Source organism: Branchiostoma lanceolatum, chromosome 6 (genome assembly GCF_035083965.1).
Source record: "Branchiostoma lanceolatum isolate klBraLanc5 chromosome 6, klBraLanc5.hap2, whole genome shotgun sequence".
Lineage (NCBI taxonomy): Eukaryota > Metazoa > Chordata > Leptocardii > Amphioxiformes > Branchiostomatidae > Branchiostoma > Branchiostoma lanceolatum.
In genome coordinates this window covers 8996049-9020881 of record NC_089727.1, presented here as the reverse complement: position 1 = coordinate 9020881, position 24833 = coordinate 8996049, and the positions used below count along the sequence as shown (strand labels likewise).

Here is a 24833-nt window from a genome sequence, read left to right as displayed (position 1 = left end):
ATCCTATGAAAGAAAAACGAGCAACACAAATCCATGAAACAACTTTTTTTATCTTCATCATCTATAATCTAAACTCTCCTCTGTCTTGCTAATGTAAATTGTAATACACATCATTATGATCCAACAGCAAAGATACAGACTTTATACATTGTATATAATGTGCTGTATGACAGATGGATTTTACAACAGACTGAAAGAGCATGACATATTTGCAAAGTATGTAACTGATATCAGGTAAGCTATGATTGGCTTGAAAATGTGGTAAGCACTCCCATTTGCTAGAATACCTAATCTAAAGATCTGACGATCTCAAAGATTCTTATGACTTGTTTTCAAGATAGTCGGTCTTTCCTGCAATTTCCGCCATAGTTTTGAGTCTTGTGTCTAGGGCCAGTGGCTTCCTGCCCTCCTGGGTCTTAAACATGTTAGCTAAAGCTACCCGTGCTGCCTCCTCTACAGCCAGCGGCATGGTGTCTCCCGACGCCTCTCCTAACAGTTCCTTGTCGCTGTACACTCCTACGCAGAACACGGGCGTGACCGTGTTAACCCCTGATTGGTTAATGATCCGAGGCTCTGGCTCCCCCCTTCCTTCCTTCTGTAGAATCTCTGCCAACATGCCCATAGGATTTGCAACGTCCCACATGGCATTGACGTCCTTCCCAACGAGCTGTGCCACCACGAAATCGTGGACGAACATCTCCGCTCGCTGCGTGCCCTGGTCTTGGTTCACAGCGCCGATGATGGCAAGGAATACTTGTTTGGTTACGGAAGGGGGAACGGGAAAGGTTGCACAACGGATGAGGTCCTTCATACCCAGATGTTTGGCTATCCACACCAACATGTTCTCCTGGGTTATGTAGTCATGAATGGCTCTGAAATAAAAGAGTAGATTGTAATACAAGCCTACACTTGAATTCTACACAAGCAATGGAAAAGAAGGCACTTAACTAGTGAATAGACCAACAATGTGCATGCCGAGAGGCTGTCCCCAACTGAATTGATAGGTACTCATTTTCACCAGAGTGAGGAAATTTGTGCCTTTCTCAAGCGCACAACAAGGGGAAGCTAAGGAATCGAACCCCCGATCTCTAGATTCTGAATCAACAACCCGACCACCACGGCCACTAATGTCACATGCAAAACGATGAATTTGAAGAAACCGAACACAGATCAAAAGAAAGCAACTGCAACAATTGTTCCTACTTACTTGACTCCCTCATCAGGCAGTAGAGGGAACTCTGCCCTTAGGAACCTGTGGATGTAGTTAGTCGTGACCTCCCAGCCCTGCTCTGCCAGTTGAGTGTTGTCCTGCATGTCCAGCTTTACATCTTCCTGGGGCAGACCCAGGTCTCGTCTACGCTCTTCTTCCTGCAGTTACCAACAAATGTTAGTCTTACAAACTTTTAAGCAAACTGAAAATGCTATTACGACGTTGGAGTGCATTAATATTCTGGATACTGAACTGGACTACTTTGTGAGAGGAGTAAAGGAGGCAATCTTCATCAGGTCGCACCAACCTTCACTTCTGACAATATTAAACTCATTGCTGACATCACACGTGCAGAAAGTCATATGTCCACAGTGATTGGCTCAGACAGAAGGCTGTGGCCACATGTGACCTAGTAGCATCCGTGGTCAATCTGTATTTTACGCTTGTCAGAGGGGCCCATGGTTAGACTTGAGTATGAGGGCACTGCACCCCTCTTTCCCTATTTAGAAAAATCCCTGAATCATTGAATGTTCATAGGTTATCAAAGGCTCCCCTCATCTCACCTGTTCTACATATGACCTGTCAGTAAAAGCAGCCCGAAGTGTGTTTAGGTTCAGCTTCTCTCCCAGTCGAGGTCCGAAGGCGAACAGTTCACTGTCATAGTTCCAGTTGATCTTTGCGGATCTAGAAAGGCACAAATAATTAGTCACTCTTCAACTTCAACCAATCACCATATTTGTTATGATTTTGAGTCAATGCTTCTTCATGGGAATCAAAACATATTACATTTGCTTCACAAACATGTAAACGTTACTAATTTACAAGTGTATACTTAAAATTCCCAAAGGAAGTGCATACTGGCAGGAATCAGGATCATCCTGTCAATGACAAATTCTTGCACTCTCGGCAGGGTTATATCCCAGATTGGTGGCATATGTTGGCTTTTGATAATTGATTGCAAACAACTGAAAAGAGCCTGTCAATAGCAGATTAAATTGCACTATTGACAGGATCATCCTGTCAATAGTGATCAAATCTGCACAACTGACAGGATCATCTTATCAATAACAAAATTTTTGGAATATATTCCTGTCTTCCAAAGGAAGGAAGGAAGGAAGAAAAAAGAAGCGAACAAAAGAAACTATCATGCGCACTACTAGCACCAACTAGGCACAGCCTCATTACTCTTAATGGGTACCTACTGGCTGAACTTCAAGGTGAATATTCAAGGTGAATATATTGTATCCTGTCAATAGCTTCAGCCATTCCTATTATATAAATGCTCACGCAAATGATTTCACTGCTGATGACCTACCTTGGTTGGGGAGGGAGGGGGCCAAGCAACTCATTCTCCCGGTTGATTCGGTTCACAAGAGTCTGTAAATACGGGCGTACCCATCGTTTGGTACCTCTAACCTGTGTGACCACCACTTCTGTAGCTAGTGGTGTCTGTATTCTGGTCAACTTAAGTACAGAACGATGAAATAATAGTGATTTTCTGGCACAAAGTATGAAATTTCTACCGAGGCCCGCCATGCTCATGGACCCGCCTGACTTGCGTTGCTTGTCGTAAAATCCTACTACAGAACTGGTGTCGTAAAATACTATGACCTTGCGTAAGGACCAACTTACGGCACCTTACAAAATCAAAAATGGCGGCGTTACTTGGTAGTGCGCTGAAAGGTGAGTTTGTCTTTCTGTCCTCTACTGTCCATAGCAGTAACCTCAGTCCATAAGGATAATATATATCGCATTCTAAAGATTCATAGAACGCCTGGTGCAAGATTCAAGCGAATTAGTTGTAGTTTTGTGGCAGAAAATGCGCTAAAACTTTAGGACTTTACCAGTAACTGAGTAAGTTTTTGTTACAAAATCAGAAATTTCGTCTGCTACGTAACGTTACCAAAAATTATCTCTCGTTCGAAGTTATAATATAATAATAATATCAGGTGTATTTGCAGCCAGTGCCACAGGCAGGTACCCAATGTGTAGGGTAATGAGGCTGTTTTCTCCTCGTATGAATCTGACGAATCTTCCAGCTACGTAATATCATGTCGAGATCATATGAAATCTTTTAATATATGTATGATATTCCATAAGATTGTGTATACACTTAAAAGATTTAAACTGACATCCTTCGAAATTCGAGAGGAAAATTATGTAATGATTTCCTCATAATGATATTTTGTGATGTCCCGATAAATGAATTCCAATATTGTGGTTTGTTTAAAACACATTTATTTTCAGAGTGTATTTTTTGCACGTAGCTGCCAATACTTACCGTCATATGATCAGATTTAACGATTTACGCACAACCAACCCACATGACTATACTTATATTTGTTATGACGTTACGAAACGTGATGTTGGATATCCGATCACCAAGTTAGATCAGTATTAAACTGTTTCTAGAGTTGTTTTGTTCAAGATTCATTGAAGAAAGAATATATCAAAATTAGTTTGTTGAAACCTTTGTTTATTCATGATAAGCTCAAATCGGCCCGCAGGACACTTTTCATTCAGGTCATGAGGGAAGAGGTAAGGGTCAGGCAAAATATGTATAACATGAGGATACAGTTTACATGATTTAAAGTTCTAATAAAGTTGATGATTCAAATTCAAAAGTAATACTACAGTAGGCACATCATAAAATGGATACCCTTTCTTACATTACAGTACATATATAAACTCTACCAAAGATTCATTTATTTAAGTATATTTGATAGCACCGTAACAAAGACAATAGAATTCAATAAGTGACATAGACCCCCATGGTATGCCTACCGGCTTTAACCAGGTTATACCAGTTTTGTATTCGTTTGTTATATATAGACTTTGAACCCAAGTAATGATTGGTCCATTTTTTGGGTGTGTCAGAGGTGTGGCTTTGAGTCATTAGCATTTGCATTTTTTTAATGTTGACAAAGTTCCACAAAGTTTCTCAGAACACTGTAAAATACAGCTAGTTCAGATTGTACAATTTTTCCATATTTTCCCTTAAGGCTTAACTCTGTTTTAAAATTGTAGTACACAAATGTACTTTATTCACAACTGTGGGAATACTTGTACTGTACCAAGGGGGTAGCATAGATAGATAGTAAACATAAAATGTAAACTGTACTCTTGTACACGTGTACTCAAGGTTTTACCATATAACTTGGGCAGAAGATCACTTACGGTTTCAGCATTACAAGTTCCAAAGGTTAGGCCACACCAACTTGATTTTATGGATGACATCCTCTGGAGACCCCAAAACTAATGCGCGCGGGCGAAAAAAAGAAAAATCCAGCAAAAAAAAATGCTACTAAACCACAGGACTACTAGTACAAAGCTGGTATTGCGAACTGAACCACAGAACACAGTTTATTTGTAGGAGGTACATGTAGGTTGTCTTGTTCATCATAGCAGACTCAGCGCAAGTGATTGATTTTTAATATATTGACTAGAACGACCAAAGAAGTATACTATTAGAAAGTATTTGGCTCCAAGGACTGTGGATGATATATGACTGTGATGAGAATACTCATATACACCCATAAGGGCAGTTTCAACATACATGGCATTGAACTACATATTAAGCATTCCATGGTTTACGCTCACAAATCCCTCTGCCAATCCCTCAATTCCTCTCCCATGTCTCTCATTGTTGCAAAAGAAACGTGTGAGAGCCACTCTGGATAGGTCGTGACAAATTGTTTGGGTGATACTCACTGGCCACTGCGATCCTCTCGTACAACTGTGCAAACGCAAAATCCCCCTAGCCAACATCGATGGCATACCAATTCACATACACCCCCAGTTTTCCGATAAGCCGGCACAATGCTAGCCTTTTGCGGCAATCTAAGTCGGCAAGTTCCGGAGTTCCGTGTAGCCTTGGAGGAGGTGATTTTTTGTTTTGTTTTTTTGACAACAGGCGAAAATCAATGCGCGCGCGGATGTCATCCATAAGATTAAGTTGGTGTGGCCTTACCATAGGTTACAAGACAGTTCCAAGGCTGCAGTACCACCATGGATTACTAGCTGGCGCTTTAGTACCTCCAAGTTGCAAAATTCCAATAGAAACATATAACTTTCTGACATGAATAGTACTAAATAGATAACTTATCATGTTCAATCCTACTAATTGTATCACCTACTTAAATTTTTCCCTGACATAATTAATCTGGAACCCAAACCTGTCCATATTTGCTAGTACACACCACATTTCTATTTACTTATTTCTAGTTTTAAAATGCCTGACTTCTATGTTGATTCTTTTCCAGCTGGCCGGTTTGCCAGAGCGGGGGTGCGTCTCTTCTGTACCAACAATGCCGCCACTCCCAAGATCACCACGCACTGGTCAGTTTTGCCGAGAGACAAGGACAGCAGATGGAGTGGTCAGTTTCTTCTTACTGTTTGTTATGTGTTTTCTTTATTACTTCCTGCAAGTAGTGTCACTGTGGTATAGTCCATGGACAGCTGGTCAGCCGTCCACCATAGAATTATAAGTACAAAATAAGCCATTTTTTCTGTGTATTTAATGCAAGTGATAAAGGTGAATTGCCATTGACATTGTCTAGTGATATGCAGAAAATTTGAGGTGCCGCCTGCGGAACGTGAATGCCCTCAAGATGCCAGGCACCGTGACACCGGTCAGGGTTCGGCCGTGTACTATCCTTAATGGATGTGCCCGATTACATAGACCCCCTATGGGTATGACGACATCAGTTTGTCTATTGATTAAGGGAATGGGAGTCTCACAAACATCTGTTTTTTTTCCAAACTGTTTGTAGATGTTGATATGGAGAGAGTATCGGATGAGGTGGATGTGTGTATTGTGGGGGCGGGGCCAGCGGGACTGTCGGCCGCCATCAGACTGAAACAGTTGGCCCAGCAGCAGGACAAGGAACTCAGGGTGTTGGTACTGGAAAAGGCTACGGAAGTAGGTGAGTACAATCTCCAAGCAGATGTATGGTCGGGCTCAATGTTCTTACGGCTGCTTAAATGTCTTTATGTCCCCATGTTGCAAGCGTTAGTGTAATTATATAGTTTCGCCATATGGATCAAATTTCATGGATCCATGGGCGAGGGTTCAATCCTAGGGTTGGCCCCAGCTTTGACATGTACGCTATCGCATGTGCCATTTCAGATGGTGGCGTAAAGTTGCCGGCCCTGCGTATGAGGGAGCTTTGGGTGTAAGCCTAGCCTCAAGCATCAAACCTCTCCTTGTAAAAGAACTGGCAAATTGAGTAGAGTAGGGGTGACCCGGTGTGCTTGGCTAAAAATGCGAGCCACAATGAAACCACACTGCATTACCACCATTACTTGATAAAGCAATTGAGGATGACTGCTTTACCTCTATACCTAGTCATTCACGTTTGAAGCTCTTTGAGGAACTGAAATCGTGTTGTACTGTTGCTTATTCAATGTGGATGGTTGCAAAATTCACAGCCAACTACACTGAGGTTCGTTTCTTCCATCCCAGGTCTGCACACATTGTCAGGAGCCTGCCTGGAGCCACACGCACTAGACGAGCTCATACCAGACTGGAAGGACAGAGGAGTAAGACTCTTCAATCACCTATTCTTATTAAACAACTAATGATTACAGTCAAACCTGTACAAGTAACCACCTCTACATTTATGGGGATTACCTGTCTAATGTAACAAAATATTTTGTGGTCCCTAAGATAATGTTTCCATGGACACAAACATTTTAAGGAATCCTGTCTATAGTGACCACCTGTTCACATAGACCGGATTTTATTGGTCCCCTGAATGGTCTTCTTGGGCAGTTTTGACTGTGTCAATGGTTTGTTTTGCACATTTTTATTATTACTCAATATTAGTGGTAATATTTTAACTAACACTAGAAAAAGGCTGCATGCAGAAGGTAAAGAATGAAAATTTGATGAATGTATTGATAGATTGATCAAAATAGAACATACTTGTTCCTTGTTGGTGATACATGAGTGTGTGTGTTACGCCTAATGGCGGTTGTACCGGCTATATAGATACAGATACAGATACAGATGAAATCAAATAATTTCATAGCACACTGTATGATATTATGCAACCACAACTCCTCTCTGTAAAGTGCCTGCTGCAAATGTAAAAGTTATGAAATTCTTGTTTCTTCCAATATTAGCACTCATTGGCATTTCTGATAGCTTGCTTGTTTTTATTACAATATATTGCTATAAGTTTATGACATCAATGTTGTTCTGTATTTTATTCCTTATCGTCTTTCACCGTCAGTTATACATTAACTGATATTACTCTACCTATAATGATTATTTGCACTAAATGTATAAACTTTACAGCATATGATAATCTAAGGCCTTCAATCTTGAGGATGGTGCTAAAAGTTTGAGACAAAAAATAACAACTTTGACATCATGGTGATGTTGATTTGAAAACCTTTTCTGAAAATTGTTCCAACATAACAGGCACCATTGCATACTCCAGTGACAGAAGACAGATGCAATCTACTCACTGAAAAGTACAAGATTCCCCTCCCCATCCTACCAGGTAGGTATGGAAGGCCTTGGCTTGGGAAAGCTAGCTTGCTTCCATACCTAATCCTGCACTGCTGCCTCATTACCACTGCTGCTTTCATTCCCTTCTCAAGAAAGCCTAAGGGGATTTTATGTATTTAGGGATGAAGTTACATGTGTATATATATAGACCAATCCTATAGCCACGCCCACCTCCATCAAAATGCAACTATTTGATGGACATCCAGCTACTTTTGAACTGCTAATTGCCATTCTCTCATTGGACAAACCCCTAGTTGCCAATCTCTCATTGGTTGAACTGCTAATTTTGATGGACAGTCAGGATTGATCTATTGGTCCAAGGAATTAAATGGTTGTATCATCTAGCCTACCATCCACCCTAGTCTAGCTCTGGTTTACTCCTCTGATCACTGCCCTTCAAATAATCTGACAACCGTTCTTTTTTAAACGTTTGGCAATCATGTGTTGTCATTTATTATTTCGGGAATCAAATATTTCTCAGAAATAGTGTAACATGGATCAATCTTCCAAATCTCCAGATTTTAACTCTCTGGTATTTATTAGAAGACTTTGAAGCCTGTTAGAAATGTTCCCTGAAAAACAGCCCTACACATCCTTCCCCTTGGGCTTTCACTAACTCTTTGACACCTTTGGATCTCATCACAGCGTTTGACATCAAAGGTAAGTAGAAAAGACCTGTCGCAGCATTTGGTTCTGATAGGGCTTGCCTGTCCCGCTTCTGCCCACCTTTACTGCAGGCACCGCTCCATACGCCCGTTACAGAGGACAAGTTCATGTTTCTGACTGAAAAGCGTGCCATTCCTGTTCCCATTTTACCAGGTGTGTAATACTATGTGAATCTCTGATGTCCTGCCCTGCCAAGCCTTTAGCTATTATGTAGATAGTTACATATGAAAAACTCTTATTTAGTTAAAGTACAGTTCTGTTCCATTTTTACAATATTGAGGATCTATATTGCACAGTTATTCCTATTAAGTTATTGTTTAGATTGGGGTAACATTAGAGCTGTGTACCGGTACACTGTACCGATACAGTACCAGGTACAATCAATTAGGTACAGGTCCAAAAAACCTGACCCTGCTGTATCGGTACTGGACCTGACTCAGGGGATGGCCACTTTGACAGATAAAATTACTATGAAATTACCGTGGCAGGGCTCTAAAGCCACTCTAAAGCACAGAAAACACATTTGCATGGCTGGAGTCAAATTTTCATCTGTGTTTTCATGAAAATGATACCTAGCACAATCAAATATTATGTTTTTACCAGTTCAAACATGCTTTTGTCCTTATTGAAAATCTAGCATTTTCCGAACAAGTAGTTTAGGTACAGGTTCAGGTCCGGACCTGTACCTTAACCCGTGTACCTGTACCTGTACCTAAAATTTGTTTAGGTACACAGCTCTAGGTAACATAGAAATGATAGAATCAGGATTTTTGTAAATCTATGAAAAGCAAGGCCATGTTATGGCAATAATGCACATTTCTACAACCTTTAGTTTTCATATGATGAAACTTATAGATGATTGACAATCCTCCTATAACAAAAGATTGATTGATGATAATCTCTTTCAATTGACCAGCAAATCAATTCAATATGTGATAACCAGTTGCATTTTGTTACCACCTCTCAGTAACAGTAGATTCTTGCCTGGGCAATTCTCAGTTCATGTACTGTAAATTAATTTACTTTTGTGCTGGTTTTATTTCACGGTAGGAGAGAAAAGGCGGTTTTCGTGGTGTCCTAAATTGGTGGTTGAAACAATTCTATGGTACAGTCGTACACTGGAAATACATACTCGCCGTGTCATGAATTTGTAAAAGAGGAGAAAATAAAACCACCACAAAAGTTTCCAGATTTACAGTATTCTGATGTTCCAGGGCTTCCCATGCACAACTCTGGGAACTACGTGGTCAGGCTGGGCAACTTTGTACGGTGGCTGGGTGAGCAGGCAGAGGAGCTGGAGGTGGAGGTCTACCCAGGATGCCCTGTTACAGAGGTCAGGATCAGGTCATTGTTGGACCATACCATTTTAAACCCTGGAGAGGGATGATTTAAATAATGTTGCAGAAAGCAATTTGTCATAAGGCCACAGCAAGTAAATTTTATGGATGACATCAGCGCGCTCATTAATTTTCGCCTGATTTTGAAAAAAAAAACAAGATTTTTTTACCCTTCGGCAATGGTCAACATATCGAAAATAATACAATTTGTCGCAAACTACAGTCAGTTCTATCGTAAAAACGTTCTAGATGCCATAAAAAGGCATTTGAAAATGTAAGAATTGTGAAAACTCCGTACAAGTGCATTGTACAATTATTGTGTATGCAAGCTGTAACGAGATTGCTCGTCGTCACCAACTTACAAGAAGAAACTGTGCAGCCCTCATGCCAAACTTGTAATATAGTGTGTAATTTCTGTGCTATTATTATCAACAACGTGAAATCCGATGTGCTGTTCTTGAATGAAGTGAACTACTAACAAAATCGACATTTCATTGCCCTCCAATGATATGTCCGACAAAGGCTCTGTGTTGTGCAATTGCTTGATATGATCCAGCAACGTTGAGGCTCAATTGCTCGAATTTGATGGCATGTGTTGACACAGTGTTCCATATGAATACCCAGTTGAATATAGTTGCTGCCCAGGTGTTCCATTGCATATGAATGCCCATGATGGTATGACATGTTTACTGTTGAATCAAGGTGGTCTTATATTATATATGAAACGTCATTGATTGAATACAGGAACAAAAGACCTGTTGGTCGTGATTTCATATTTTGTTGCCGCAAGTCTTGTTTAACAAGATTCATGATCTCAAAATTTGAAAATATAGGAATCTTGTTTTTTTTTACCCGCCTTGTTTTTTTTTTGCCCTATCACATTAATTTTGGAGTCTGCGGAGGATGTCATCCATAAAATTTACTTGCTGTGGCCTAAGTACGATGAAGTTTTAAGATTTGACATTAGCCTGCATAGAAACAGCTTTGATACGTTTTTAAAACGATTTGTTTGAAATTCTTCGTTAGCGGCCTAGAATGGCCAAGTGGCATTCCTGGCTAGACGTTGTGTCCTTAGGAAAGGCTTTCTTCACTCCACCCATGTGTAAAAAGGTTATCTAACTTGGGAAGGTTGTGGAAGGAGAGGGCCTTCCAATGCTGTGCCCTAGACACAGTGGATAACCTACCCACTGCCCCCAGGGCCTCAATAAGGCCTTTACCTACTTCTTATTTGGTACATTCTTGTAGTTTGTTAATACTGTAATTGCAGAAATGACCCCGTTGATTTGATATCGCGGTAGGGAGAAAATGGAGTGTTCGCAGTGGGTTTGAAACAATAGTAGTGCTACAGTCACACAATGGAATGGCTTTTCGCGGTGGTTTTAAGTTTGCGTTAAATTGAAACCGCCAACATTTCTGCATGTACAGTAAGCTGACAAGCATTGTTAGTAATGCTTATTCTCTGTCCCTCCCACTCTAGGTGTTGTACCATGAAGATGGCAGTGTAAAGGGTGTGGCTACAAGTGATGTGGGCATTGGAAAGGATGGAGCGCCAAAGGTAAGATCATGCATCCATTCTTATAAAGAAGAGTAGAGTGGTAATTCTTCTGTCAAAAATGCAATTATCTGCACTGTTGTAACTGTATTTGTGACACTAATGGTAACTGCTGCTTTGCTAGCCTAGTTATATATCATATGGGAATCAAATTTTGTCTATCCAGAGGGCAAGGGTGCGAGTCCCATTACAACGGTTCTTAGGCAATCATTCTTTTGGATATGGATACACTAGCTTGTAGCCTAACTATGCTTCAATCATTAGCCTAAAGCATCAAACCTCTGCATACAAAAAGATCCAACACACATGAAGAGTAGGGGAGCTTGTGTAATGCTAGCAAAGCAAAGTTCTTTTCAATTCAGTTAAATTCAAAGCCTTTATTTCAACTTTATTGAAAAAGTATAATGTTTTGTCTCAAACATCACGCTTCTAGTTCGACCTTCTTTACCCTTACCTACCGTCTTCTCAAGGATTCGTTTGAGCGTGGCATGGAGTTCCACTCCAAGGTGGTGATATTTGCCGAGGGTTGCCATGGACACCTCGCCAAACAACTCTACAAGAACCTGGACCTGAGGAAGAACTGTGAACCTCAGACCTACGCCATTGGTCTGAAGGAGGTGAGGCAATGGGTCAATAATAATTACGTATACAGCAGTGTGTGAAGTAGCATCTTCATGCTCACTCCTTTCACTGAGATCCAGTTTCGGAACGGCACAGTTCTCAACACTGTGTGAGATTTAGACAGTGATAGTGAAAATTAAAGTGATATCGATCTAGTTTAGCTCACTGAAGAGCTATTTTTCCACTGGCGTGACAGAGAAGACAGACACTGTGTACAGGTTCGTAGGTTCATTGTACCAGGGAAATTCCCCAAGGTCTTTTGGACAAGTACAATGAATAGTGGACCACGGCTTAACGTCCCGTTCTAAGGACTGCAACCCTTTTCGCATGTAGGGTGAGCGGCACAGCCGGAATCAAACTCACAACTTCTAATTCCAGAGGCTACTCACGCTACCTTGTATGAGATTTAGACAACACCATTTGGTAGAAAGTTGGCAGAGAGAGAGGGTACCAGAGTGCTGGCCATATGTGACTGTGCGGTACTGTGACACCCAACATAGTAGTGTTGTCTGGTTCCATGCTTAGTCAAGACGAAAACTATGTTCTAAGTACCATGCATGGCAATGCTAGGCACAGTCTCACAGAGCCAGCAATTCAGTACACATTCTGAATTTAAAACCTAAAAGAGTTATATAACAAACAATGTATTGTAAAGTTTTGTTGAGATGTGACTTTTAGCAGCAGTTGTCAGTTTGTTGTTAACATTGTTGTGCACTTTCACAGCTTTGGGAGGTTGATCCAGCTCAGCACAAGCCAGGAAAAGTGGAGCACACAGTGGGGTGGCCATTGGTGAGTCGTTACTTCATATATTTTACTCTAGACTTCTGTTTTCCGGTAGTCAGTACACTTCTTTATAATTATATGGGACTCACATAATGATGCATTGCTTTAAAAACACTGCGGAATAATATTGTTATTCTTATACTTTTAGCTTTGACCTCTCCACTGTAAATTCATGACACTGCGAATATGCGTTTTCAATATACATTGTATCACTATTGGAAATGCTTTGGAAAAAACAAGCAGTAAATGCAGTTGAAGCTACAGAATTGTTTATAAAAAATGCTGCTCTTTTTCCTTCTAACACGTAATAAAACTGAGGCAAATAGTAAAAGAACTTACAGTTACAGTTACGTGTATATTTGTAACCTGGCTCAAACTTTTGTTGTTCTCTCTTTCCCTCTGCAGGACAGAATGACGTACGGTGGATCTTTCATCTACCATCTTGGAGAGGGGGAACCTCTGGTCGCTGTCGGCTATGTGGTTAGTATTACACTGTAACAACCTTACAGCACACCAAAGTTTGCTGCAAAACACCCAAAAATAAAAAAAAAGAAGCAGGAAAGTGTTTTTTTTTCCCTCAAACATGTGATTTTGGGCCCTAAAACACTTATTTCTATAGCAAAGCAAAGTTTGCTGCGGTTCTTTAGAGAGGCTTTGCCAACAAAACAAACTGTTGATGAATTACTAATTCTGGCAACTCTGAACTTCACTTTCTGTCACCCTGGCAACCTTGGCCTTTATTTCCTGTCACTCTGAAGTGAGCGTGGCTAGCATATAGAAACTACAATGTACATATTGCTGAAAAACAAACAAACAAACAAACAAACAAACAGACACACCGAAAAGAATAGCTCCATTCATGGAGGCCATAAAAGCTAAAGGAATACTATTTGGTAAAATTATCTAGTATTGTCATTTACATGTACATTAGTTTAAGACATGTCTACATTTCCTACTCCTTGACTATGAATCAAATACAATTTGGTTTGATGTTCTGAGTTATACAATGTGCTTATTTTACTTTTTATCTAGCTTGGTCTGGATTACAGCAACCCGTACATCAGTCCATTTAAGGAGTTCCAGAGGTGGAAGCACCATCCTGCCGTCAAGCCCACATTTGAGGGGGGCAAGAGGATAGCATACGGGGCCAGGGCCCTCAACGAGGGAGGGTTCCAGGTAACTACTGTACTGTAAATCTTGAAATGTTCACGGTGGTTTTATTTTTGTAGTTTTCAAGTTGACTTTTTACTGCAAAATCAAGATACTGCGAATATGTGTTTTGTACTACTATAATTGTACTACAGCATTTTTTCTACTGCAAATTTAAAACGCCACAAAAACCTCTCTTTCCCTTCTACCACAAAATAAAACCACCGGAAAATGAATGCATTCACAAGACTTCACCGTTGTATAGTACTCATGTGTGATATGAAGATCATACAGTTACATATTTTTTCAATTCTCTGTACCATGAAATGCACAAATATAATGACTACATAGTATTACTTGAAGAATACTACTAGTATGTCAATACTATATGATTGTGTGAACTTCAGTGATGTATTGTTTTGGGCTTGTCTGTGTATCTGTGTTTTCTCACTCATTTCCATACTAGTATTTTAGGCACAAAAACTATTTAATGATTTAGGGTCAAGGTTCAGTATCAATCTGGCTGGAATATTCAGTATACAAAGTTTGATCTTAAGGACATGTAAAGCATTTGTAAAGTATGTAAAGCATGCTTTTATGAAAAAATAAAACCTTTACGTATGCTTTAAGGCCTGCTTAAAAGTTGAACTTCATTTTTATTCTGGATGTTATTTTACTCCACAGTCTATTCCGCAACTGGCTTTCCCCGGGGGTTGTCTGATTGGCTGCAGCCCAGGGTTCATGAACGTGCCTAAAATCAAGGGAACGCACAACGCCATGAAGTCAGGCATGATCTGTGCCGAGGCCATCTTTGATAAACTTACAGATGAGAATCTTCAGTCTGAAACTCAGGGTGAGTGTGTCATTGTTGTTGTTGTTGTTCACCTTTTAGTGCACATGCCTAGTGGCTTCTTGCTGTTTCAGTAGCAGGGTATATTTTTACAGGGAGCCCTTCCCTATAATGTACTTGAGGCACCTCCTTGAACACGGGACTCTCATTTTACGTTCCTTCTGAAAGACGGGTGCAGCCCCAACTGAGATGCCCTTGCCAGGATTTGAACCAGGACCTCCTACATGTAGTTAGCAACTAATTGGAACCAGCAGCTCAACTGCACATGCGAGGCTGCTCCCAGTTGAGTTACTGGGACATTGAGTTACTGGGACATTGTTTAATTATGAAACAAAATTTTTTGATCAGTAGTTTTAGTGGGGCCGAATTTTTTAGAGGAAAGAAAATATTTGCAAAAGATTCTGATCAAATTAAAGGTCTGTGTGCAGAAAATGCACAACATTGGGGCCTGCTAGTGATTCGAACCCAGAACCTAACCACAACAGCACCTTGCCACTGTTGACTGTTGGTCAAATATTTGCATCGTAACAAAATCCATTGCAGAGTGACATTAAATGTTACAAATAATTTCCCTTTCATTTGTATATTGCCTTTTGCAGTCTTCATGGTAGCAAAAATTTCATCTGTATCTAACATTTGGTGTATAATTTTTATTTTATTTTATATTCCGCTGTAGGAGTGTTTGTGGATGACTATGAGCAGAGAATGAAGGACAGCTGGGTGTGGAAGGAGATCAAAAGTGTTCGGAACGTCAGACCATCATTCCACTCCCCCCTGGGACTATATGGTACACTCCTCTACACTGGAGTCTTCTACTACCTCTTCAGGGGGAAGGAACCATGGACATTCTCTCACGGGGGTGAGGACACAAATTTTCTTTGTAATTTTTATTCCTACTGATTGCAGATATATTTAATGTCGGAGAGGGACTGCGAAAAATACAAAGCACTGAATATTTCAAGACTTACATATGATCACACTGCCAATTACAAGATTATGATTGCATTGTATAGCATGAAGTTAACCTGTTTCATACTAAGCCCTACACTACTTAATCCTCTAGGTGCAGACTACAAGAGGTTAAAGCCAGCATCAGAGTGCACGCCCATCGAGTACCCCAAACCCGACAACAAGATCAGTTTCGACCTGCTGTCGTCGGTCGCCCTGAGCGGCACCAACCACGAGGGGGACCAGCCGGCACACTTGACTCTCATGAACGACGAAGTTCCTGTCAATCAAAACCTGGGTATCTACGACGGGCCTGAGCAGAGGTTCTGTCCGGCAGGTAAGTGTACTGGTTCTTCTTCTGCTAATGCCCCTCAATTTTTTCAGGTGATTATTGGTAGGCCATACTGATTTGATTATATAGATGACATCCTCTGGCCAACCCGAAATTGCTGCAAGCATGCAAAGAAAAGGTTCCCTCTATTCTGAAATGTAATTACGTGGTCAGGAACATTGAACATCTATTTTTGTTCTTTCATATCTTCTTTGCCTTTATTTTGACTACAGGATGTACTTTGTCTTTGCAAAATGAGCAGATATAAACCATAAATGGGAAAAAAACATATCAGAAAATGGCTACTAAATGAGTAAGGTCTTCCAAAGTCAAAGAAAAAGAGGTTCGAACAGAAATAAAGAATATATTGTTTTGGTCAGGTATACCATGTTCTGTACGTGTGTTCAGTCATTTGTTCAACCTTCCTGACCACTTAGATTTCACAATGAAGTCAGACAATTTTTTTGTCCAATTTTTTTCTTTGCATGCTTGCATCAGTTTTAGAGTGCCCAGAGGATGTCATCCATATAATCAAATCAGTTTGGCATAAAATTATATATGGCCTCCGTCGGTCAGTTCTGATCATGGTAAAATCCTAATTCACAACAGCCCTACAGCATCGACTAAGGCTAAACAGCCCCATACGAGAATGGCAGTCTCTGCCACAAGTATCACATCTGTAAGCTGACTCAGTTCTGTTGCAAAGCTCTTTGGCATAATATACAGTACATGAATGTACACAGTAACATAACTCCCTGTTCTCTTTTCCACCAGGTGTATATGAATATGTTCCCATGGAAGATGGCAAGACAATGAGACTACAGATCAACGCTCAGAACTGCGTACACTGCAAGACATGTGACATCAAGGACCCCAGTCAGAACATCAACTGGGTCACCCCCGAGGCAGGGGGAGGTCCAGCGTACAACGGGATGTAGTCACATCAACAACCTTAGACACTGGCAACAGAGTAAATGATGGAAATACATGGTGTTGATTAGGAAGTACCTAGATGGTAGTTTTGTGACAAGATTTTGTTCCATCCAATAATGTTATTTTCTTAAATGTGACAGTTTTGATTATAACTTAACGTTGTTGAGATTAAGGTTGAAGGTTTTCCTTCCCTCAGAAGACCAAGGTAGAACTTAGTTGAAAAGGTGGTGACATTGTTATTTGATATCTGTCTGGGTGTACAATGTAAAGTATCTTATTGCTTCCAAGATTGTTGTATTGTGGTTATATGGGTAAAAACACAAGTGACCTTCTACTGTTGGGGACCTACACCTATATGTACACTAGCGGTCCTTACAATGCTAACCCGAAAGCTTGCATACTAGCAACAATAGCTCTGTTTCCAAAGAGGTCATGATTCTGCACCCCTACTTGTTGCCACCAAATTTGCTGCTTTTTTAGAGTTAGACCAAGAAAATGTCATGTGTTAAATGTTGTAGGCAGCAAATTTACCACATTAATTTCTAAAAAAAACTGTATAGATGTGGTCATCTTGAAATCATATGAAATGAAGAGTAGCCTACAGAGTTACTAATACATGTAGCATTATCTCTTCCATGTGTAAGCAGTGCCCCTACAAAGGCTAGTACATATATGTGTTCATTAAACTCAGGGCTTTCACATTGTGTAATGTGTGTGTCCCTGACAACATACATTTTTGTAGGATGTTAAATATTGGCAACTACATTGTACAGTTAAAAATCAATATGAAGAAAAAATGTCCTGAACAGTTTTCCAAGCATTGCTCTATGCTCTACCAATAAACTACCTTATACAATGTTGCCAAATAATGGTAAAATAATGTGGCAAAGAAGACCTTCATTTCTGTACAAGTTTATTTTGTCCATTGCCACCTTTACAAGTACAGTATGTTCTATGTACATATTGTTTTTTCTCAAATAAAATACATGTACATGTACTATGTTCCATGGCATAGCTTACTTTCCATATTGTCCGGCTTCTTTTTAAAGTAATTTGTGTTACATAACACCACAAGGAACATTGGAACAGTGCTACTGCAAAAAATGTCTTCACAATTTTGTTTTGAAATAAAGTGGTTACATTTAAACAAGAATACCCCCAATCTGTTAATCACTGTCAATACAGTGTATACTGATCTCCTAGACGTCTAGATCTATTCTAAACACAAGAATACAACATTTTACAGACATTCATATTTTAAAAATGAAAATTGTTCACAGTGCACAAACTATCATTTTGTCCATTTCGTTTGAAAAAGCTTCATATTGCACTTAATACATTTCAAAGCAATATATACAGTTAATGAAATGGAGAAAAAAAATTAAATGCAAATGTAGTCAGAGCTTAGTATACATTAGATAACAAAAAGGTAAATAGTCTAATAATAGTATGATTTCAGGGAGTGTTTCTAAAGTAACTGAAAAGAAATTACTGTGCAGTTAGAAAGCATTATGCGTTTTACCTTTTAAGTTTGTGATGTTGGTATTGGATTCCAAAGCATTGCTTAGGCATCTTACAACTAAGTCACCAAAGCATCTCCATCGGTTTCATGTTATAGCAGAGTGTTGCTGTTAAAAAGGATTCCAAAGGCAACACTTTTCAAAAATGGCTGATTTTCCCACCTCTAATCAATATAGCCATATCGCCATCACACATGCATATCAAGACTGTTAAAATCTTACAGAATATCAAAGGTGTCCCTGGTTCAAAAGTAATCTTTCTGTAGAACCTTTCTTTTCTGATTATTACTTATAATACATTCAAAAACAATTAGGAATGTCAGTGACAGTGACAGACATGTACATTTGTGTGATTCTGACCCCAATGTCTCTCAACATGTTCACAGAGTGGTAAAGTGTGTATGCTACATTGTCATTGTTGATCTGAGCGGTCTGTTGGCCATCAGCTGTTGATACTTCTCTTCTTTTGCATGGCGGATATGGCACAGCTGAAACAGAAGAGAGATTCAATTTCAGCACATATTTTTGTTTTTAAATCTTATTCATTTGTATCACCGGTAAACTGCATCAAGGCATAAAATACCGGTTTTGTACAGGCAGTAAGTACAAGCTGCGTAAGACTGGATTGTAAGGTTTGATCCACTCACATTGGGATGAACCCCTACTCTTATGAATACATGTACATGTAAGTGTGGTGGGTTCTGTAACGTCTCAAAGTGTGGCTCTCTTAAAAAATAGGACCTCCGGATTTATGTCCCATCCAGAGGACGTCCCTAACCAAAGCTAGGTACTCATTTTCACCTCAGTCTTGGGAAGAAATTGGCGTTGGAAAATGTCTGTCCATATTTTCTTGGCTCACAACGACCCCATATAATGTACAAGACTGTATAGTTTTTGTGGCCACTAACTTTACAAAAGGAATAGAATAGCACAATCATTTATTTCACATACAACATGGCAACTTACATGTATTAAGACCACTCTGACTTGATCATATGGATGACATCCATGCACAACTTTGGTGTTCAGTCATTTGTTCAACCTTCCTGACCACTTTATTTCATAATGAAGGTAAATGTTTTTGCCCAACTTTTCTTTCTACTCATGTTCACATCAGTTTCGGGCTATACAGAGGATGTCATATAACCAAATCTGTATGGCCTAAACACAGAGAGGAATAGGAATAACATCCTACAAAACAGTTAAGAAAGAACATTTCCTCAGCCACCTACCACTCTTTTTTCCATGAATTTCTGTAGAAATTCGTCTATTTCTGTCTTGCCCTCCAAGAAGTCCTCTGCTATGACATCTGACTCCTCCTCTGCCTGCTGTGCTGCTACCTTCAGGTTGGCCTGGATCATGGCTGGCTTAAATTGCTGCAAAAAGAACAATTCATAAAAAAGTCAGTACAATTTCTTGTTCCTACAAATATGTACAGGATTGTACCTGTCTAGTAGAAATATTCAGCAACTGAGTGATTTATGTTTGGAGCTTACAGGAAGATTTTGTAGGCCAACACTATTTGTACAAATACACAATACATGTTCAATACACAATACACTGTAAAATACACAATACATGTTAAATACACAATAAATGTACCATATATGACCAATAACAATGATATTATTTTTACCGTGGGTCACTCCCCATAAGCATGCACATTTATAGCATGCACACACACACACACACACTCACAAATTCAAACAAACACACAGTTTAACACACACAACACCCCCAAACAGACACACACACTAACTCAAACACACACATACATGATTGTACAAATTATTTTATAAGCATGCCACTGCCATATCAGTTGGTATTTACCATAAATTTCCTTAAATTGGTTGTATTAGAGCCAAGCCTTGTCCAGTCTTGTCCTATTCTATGCTGTTCTGTTTAATACTTCATTACTTACCTGTATCCACAGTTTGTACTGATCTACAACTTAAAACCAAAAGACACAGTGACTCACATCCATGAGGTCGTTCTGTCTCTGTGAACTCTTGTCAAACATCCTCCTCAGTTCGTTCTGTTCCTCCACCTTCTCTATCAACTCCTTCTTCTTCAGCTCCAGCATCGGCTGTTTATCCAGGTTCTGTCCTGATGGATCAAAACAGATACTGATCAGACTCCCGGTGGTATCATTCGCCTTGTAGTTAGGTTGGTTCACTCAGAATCTTCAGGTGAAACAGTGAAAGTGATCTAGAACCAGTTTACTTAAAAAAGTTCATCTATATTTGCATTCTGAATCAAAGTTGAACTGCAAATTGCCAACACAAACAAATTGGACTTACCCAAATTTTCGACTGATCAGCTCTAGTCTTTGTCAAGGCGGGGGGTACCATAGACTTTCTGCAACTTATGATCCACTGCTCACTGCGTCACATGTTCTATCTGCATAACGTGATGTCACAGAAGCAGTGGATTGCTCATAGCTTGACAAAGACTGAAGCTGATCAGTCAAAAATTTGCCCAATTTTTGTGTTGGCAATTTGCAGTTTAAAACTAGTTTTGCTCTCTGAAGAGCTACTCTTCCACTGGTCATAACAGAGAAGACAAACTCTATACATAGTATTAACAGCTTCAAGTGAAAGAGACAAGAGAAATGTTTCCATACTTGCTAGCTCTTCTGTGGCATCATTGAGCTTGTCTCTGTCCTGGTAAAGCTGCTGACACTGGGGCAGGCTGCTGAACAGGTCAACAACCTTGGTCTCGTTGTCATGGAGCTCCTTCAGATCAGCAACACTAGAGAAGCAATATTCTGTTAACATACATGTACCATCATCTCTGGAAAACGTCATTGAGCACGCTAATATCTTTATACAAGTACTTGCAATCTATTGAGAACAAGCTTGATATACAATATCATAAATAATATGCATTAGTGTCTGCCCTTTTGATTAGACATTATCCCATATGAAGGGCTTGGCACGCTGTACCTTAGGGAGTTGACTTCATCAAAGGATTCAGGAATATCCGGCATCTTGTACTTAAACTGAAAAGAGAGAAAAAAGATGTTTGACATACCAATGTCATACAAAAGAACCCGACTCTTTTCATAATATAACATACAAAATGTACAAATGCTGAAATTAATCAAATGAGTTGAAACTTGTCATTCTGATGTCACTTTTATATTGAATGAAGGTTCATCTGTGGTACAAATTACTTTTACCAGCACTTCCTAAGAGGAGTGAAAGACTGTCCTGTCCATCTACATTTGGGCTCCTCAACGGATTCAAGGAAAAAGCTGGGCTGTCTACCAGGCCTGGCTACATTGCCAGTTTACCCTTTCTTGGCCTCAAGGCTATGCATGGGGATTTAGCATATAGTAGAATTTCCAAAAGGAAAAACTGGGTCAATAGTAATCCCAGCTGTGGGTGAGTTGGCCAAACCCCCATGTATACCCCTGGGGGCCCAGAAAGAGTAGCCTGGTTGGGTAGCCAGGCCTGGTAGACAGCCCAACCTTTTCCTTGAACCCCTCATCAACCATCCCTCAACAGAATTGGGGGGCGGACGTGACGGTACCTTTGACCTGTTGCCGACATCACACTTCCATTAAGGTCACATGACAGAGGCTTCAGTCCAACTTAAAAACAATCAGAGGACTGACTGAAAGCTTGTTGGTATTAAAAGTGCTTACTGTATATTGTGTACGGAAACAGTGTACAAAATCTTTACAACGGTATCAATTTTACATGTACTTTTGTGGCTTTTAACAGAACTTACTGGTATAGCAGAGAAGTTCCCTTGCACACGAAGCTCAGGCCTGGGTGCAGGAGTGGTGGTAGTGGATGTAGAGGGCAGTGTTGGCATGGGAACCTGAGGCATGTAGCTACTGGTGGAGGAGGGGTAGGAAGTAGTAGGGTATGGGCTGCTAGCCCCCATATATTGTGGAGGATGCGATGGGTAAGGCAGCTGGCCACCTGCCGAAACACTGCAAAATAAGAAATTTTACTTATGAGTATATTTTATTCACATAATACGTATAAAAGTATTCATATAATCAAGACATATCAAATGCTTACACAATATTCCATAATGATTACTGTACAATCTGCAATACTGTTTTTTTCTATATTATCATACATCTACAAAAATAATTTATTTTATAAAGATATGACATCTGTAGGACTTCTTGCTGTTCAAATCAGATTGTTTATCTACATTTGCTTCTCAAACCATTACTATAATAAATCTGTTAGTAAGCTATATATATGCTCCAACTTATTAGTATGTACGATTCTTTAATTAGGGGTAAGTGCAGCTGGGCGAACGACAATTAAAGTATGATTATGAATGTATGTATTGTAGTAAGCTGTAATATGTGAAAATTTTGATGATGGAAGAAGAAAGTGCTATACTTACGGTGGTAAGATCTGTGGTGGGTTGTTCTTGAATTCATCGATGATAGTTCTGATCACCCGTCCTAGATCTGTATGCACTGAAAACTGAAGAAACAGAAAGCATCCTTTAAAACAGCATTTCTTTGCTCAGTAACAAGGTTTGCAATTTTTGGCGGGAAGCAGCCATCTTGTTTGTTTACAAACTGTCAGCTGGTCTGGGCTAACTACTCCTTGATATTTCTGGAATGCAACTGTCCCTTTGTCCTGAATAGAGTCAAAACAAGTCCTATCCATGCCCGGACAGCACAGAAAATAACTGTACAGTTCCTGGAATTCTTGCAAACTGCACGGAATAGTATACTACTAGGCTCGCTCCTGTGGATGTCGCCAATAAATTGAAAGGATAAATACATACAAAATGTTGCTGTTACATCAACTGGAACAGATTTCCTGTAGTCTACCATCCAGACTTTTAGGCTAACTTACAGAATTGATGCCAGGGCAGCCTGTGACAACCATCTGCTCATTGACCCATGGGTGGCGCAGTGGCGGACTGACCACCACGATAGGGCGGTCCTTGGGAAACTCAGGAGGCAGCTGACTGCAAGGGTAAATACAAATATCTAAACTCTCTATACAGTACATGATACAATACTTAAAGACAATTCAATCTCTACAAGTACAACTAGATAAGATACAGAGATTACTTCCCGACATTTTGAGTGATATTCATCACTCTTCTTCAGCGTTACTAGAAAAAACTGGCAAAACAAGCAAATTCATGTATCTAGTCAACGAGATGAACAGTTGAACACGATAGAGTCACTGACACATAATATCAGTGACATTTACTTACCGGTACAATGATTACAAGGTAGTGACTTTGTTGGCAAATTTACGTGTTTACAATTTCATTAAATCACAAATCACCATTCAGCAGTTTCTCTCTCGCTGACATGCACAGAAGAATCTCTACGGCTTTTTCACATACTGTGATGCACTACTTTATACCCGAACTACTATTGACCGTGGGAATCATTGATAAATACTGCATTCTACAACCTTAAACCATACCATAAGTTAAAAAGCAATAACTTACATGTTGAGAGAGATGGTGACATTGTTGATGGAACAGGTGACGCGGTACTCCACATCTCTCCTCAGCTCACACACACTGGAACAACACACGCACTTCTCTACATGAACTGTCATACACTGGACAAACATCTTAATGCTTCACCTATCAACTACTGGTGTCTTAACACATTCATTTATGCTTCGAGTTCGAGTTATCCAGTGTTACTTTCTCTTTCTCATTAGGAAACCGCATTTCAAGTTGTTGGTGAAACTATTGTTTCAGTTGCATGGAAACTGCTGGTATCATACATAATGACAAAAGTAGATTCACTGAAATTCATTCTGTATCATTGTTTCTGTAGTGATGACATAATTTGTCAATTTCACAAATTAATGAAACACAAATCTTTTTACAGATTTTCAAGTGGTATCCATTGGAAAAAGGATTCATTATGATATAGTGGTCATGCTATTCTCTTTTATCATATCACGGATATAACATAAACATGTCAAATACAAATTTTATATTTCTAGTAAATAATTCACATATCTGATCAATGTAAAATAATGTTCACATGCATAATCATTATAAAATTCTCTATCATCTATGTTGGGAGGTACATTTTCGACAGAAATCTATTTCGCAGTCTTACAATACTGTATCATCGGGGAAAAATATGACACGTATATCTAGTAAAAAATTGGTCAGTAGAACAGAAAACCTATGATGCAAGAAGGGAAATATTTTTGCTCACTCACTTTTGGTTGAATGTTTTCAGAGTTTCTATCTGCTTGTGACGTTGTTGCTGTAGCGCTGTCGGGGCCGGAAGGTTACTCTGCGGCTTGGAGCGTCCGAATAAGTTAAACATACTCGTCAGAGACACTAGAAACCTTAAGAAAAGCGAGAATCTTAAGACTTTGTCTTTCACTTCCGCGATTCTCTGTTCTCACAGGAGACTGAGTCAGCCTTAGAGGTCATAGGTCATC

At 39.7% G+C, this 24833-nt stretch overlaps 3 protein-coding genes across 4 annotated transcripts; 1 reads left to right on the top strand and 2 right to left on the bottom strand.

The window, feature by feature from the left end:
- Window positions 1–30: 30 nt before the first annotated feature.
- On the bottom strand, window positions 31–2769 carry LOC136436444 (large ribosomal subunit protein mL44-like). Its single transcript, XM_066430436.1, has 4 exons — window positions 2526–2769; window positions 1774–1894; window positions 1208–1368; window positions 31–872 (listed from the first exon to the last, which is right to left on the bottom strand). The coding sequence occupies exons 1-4, from the start codon at window positions 2750–2752 to the stop codon at window positions 320–322; spliced, it is 1062 nt and encodes a 353-aa protein (XP_066286533.1). The 5' UTR covers window positions 2753–2769; the 3' UTR covers window positions 31–319.
- A 53-nt stretch (window positions 2770–2822) lies between these two features.
- Window positions 2823–17921, top strand: LOC136436436 (electron transfer flavoprotein-ubiquinone oxidoreductase, mitochondrial-like). Of its 2 annotated transcripts, none has more exons than XM_066430423.1 (15): window positions 2823–2893; window positions 5473–5586; window positions 5983–6135; window positions 6675–6751; window positions 8465–8546; window positions 9608–9726; window positions 11208–11285; window positions 11753–11899; window positions 12627–12692; window positions 13092–13166; window positions 13719–13862; window positions 14520–14688; window positions 15362–15544; window positions 15749–15970; window positions 16739–17921. In XM_066430423.1, exons 1-15 carry the CDS (start codon window positions 2863–2865, stop codon window positions 16900–16902), a joined length of 1824 nt encoding a protein of 607 aa, XP_066286520.1. In that variant the 5' UTR covers window positions 2823–2862; the 3' UTR covers window positions 16903–17921. The 2 variants fall into 2 exon arrangements, with proteins under 2 accessions (XP_066286520.1, XP_066286521.1); XM_066430424.1 differs by lacking the exon at window positions 8465–8546 and adding an exon at window positions 7638–7719.
- LOC136436437 (vacuolar protein sorting-associated protein 37A-like) lies at window positions 17794–24830 on the bottom strand. Its single transcript, XM_066430426.1, has 10 exons — window positions 24606–24830; window positions 23869–23943; window positions 23256–23370; window positions 22792–22874; window positions 22153–22360; window positions 21363–21418; window positions 21041–21168; window positions 20396–20523; window positions 19650–19793; window positions 17794–18905 (listed from the first exon to the last, which is right to left on the bottom strand). The coding sequence occupies exons 1-10, from the start codon at window positions 24713–24715 to the stop codon at window positions 18822–18824; spliced, it is 1131 nt and encodes a 376-aa protein (XP_066286523.1). The 5' UTR covers window positions 24716–24830; the 3' UTR covers window positions 17794–18821.
- Window positions 24831–24833: the final 3 nt, after the last annotated feature.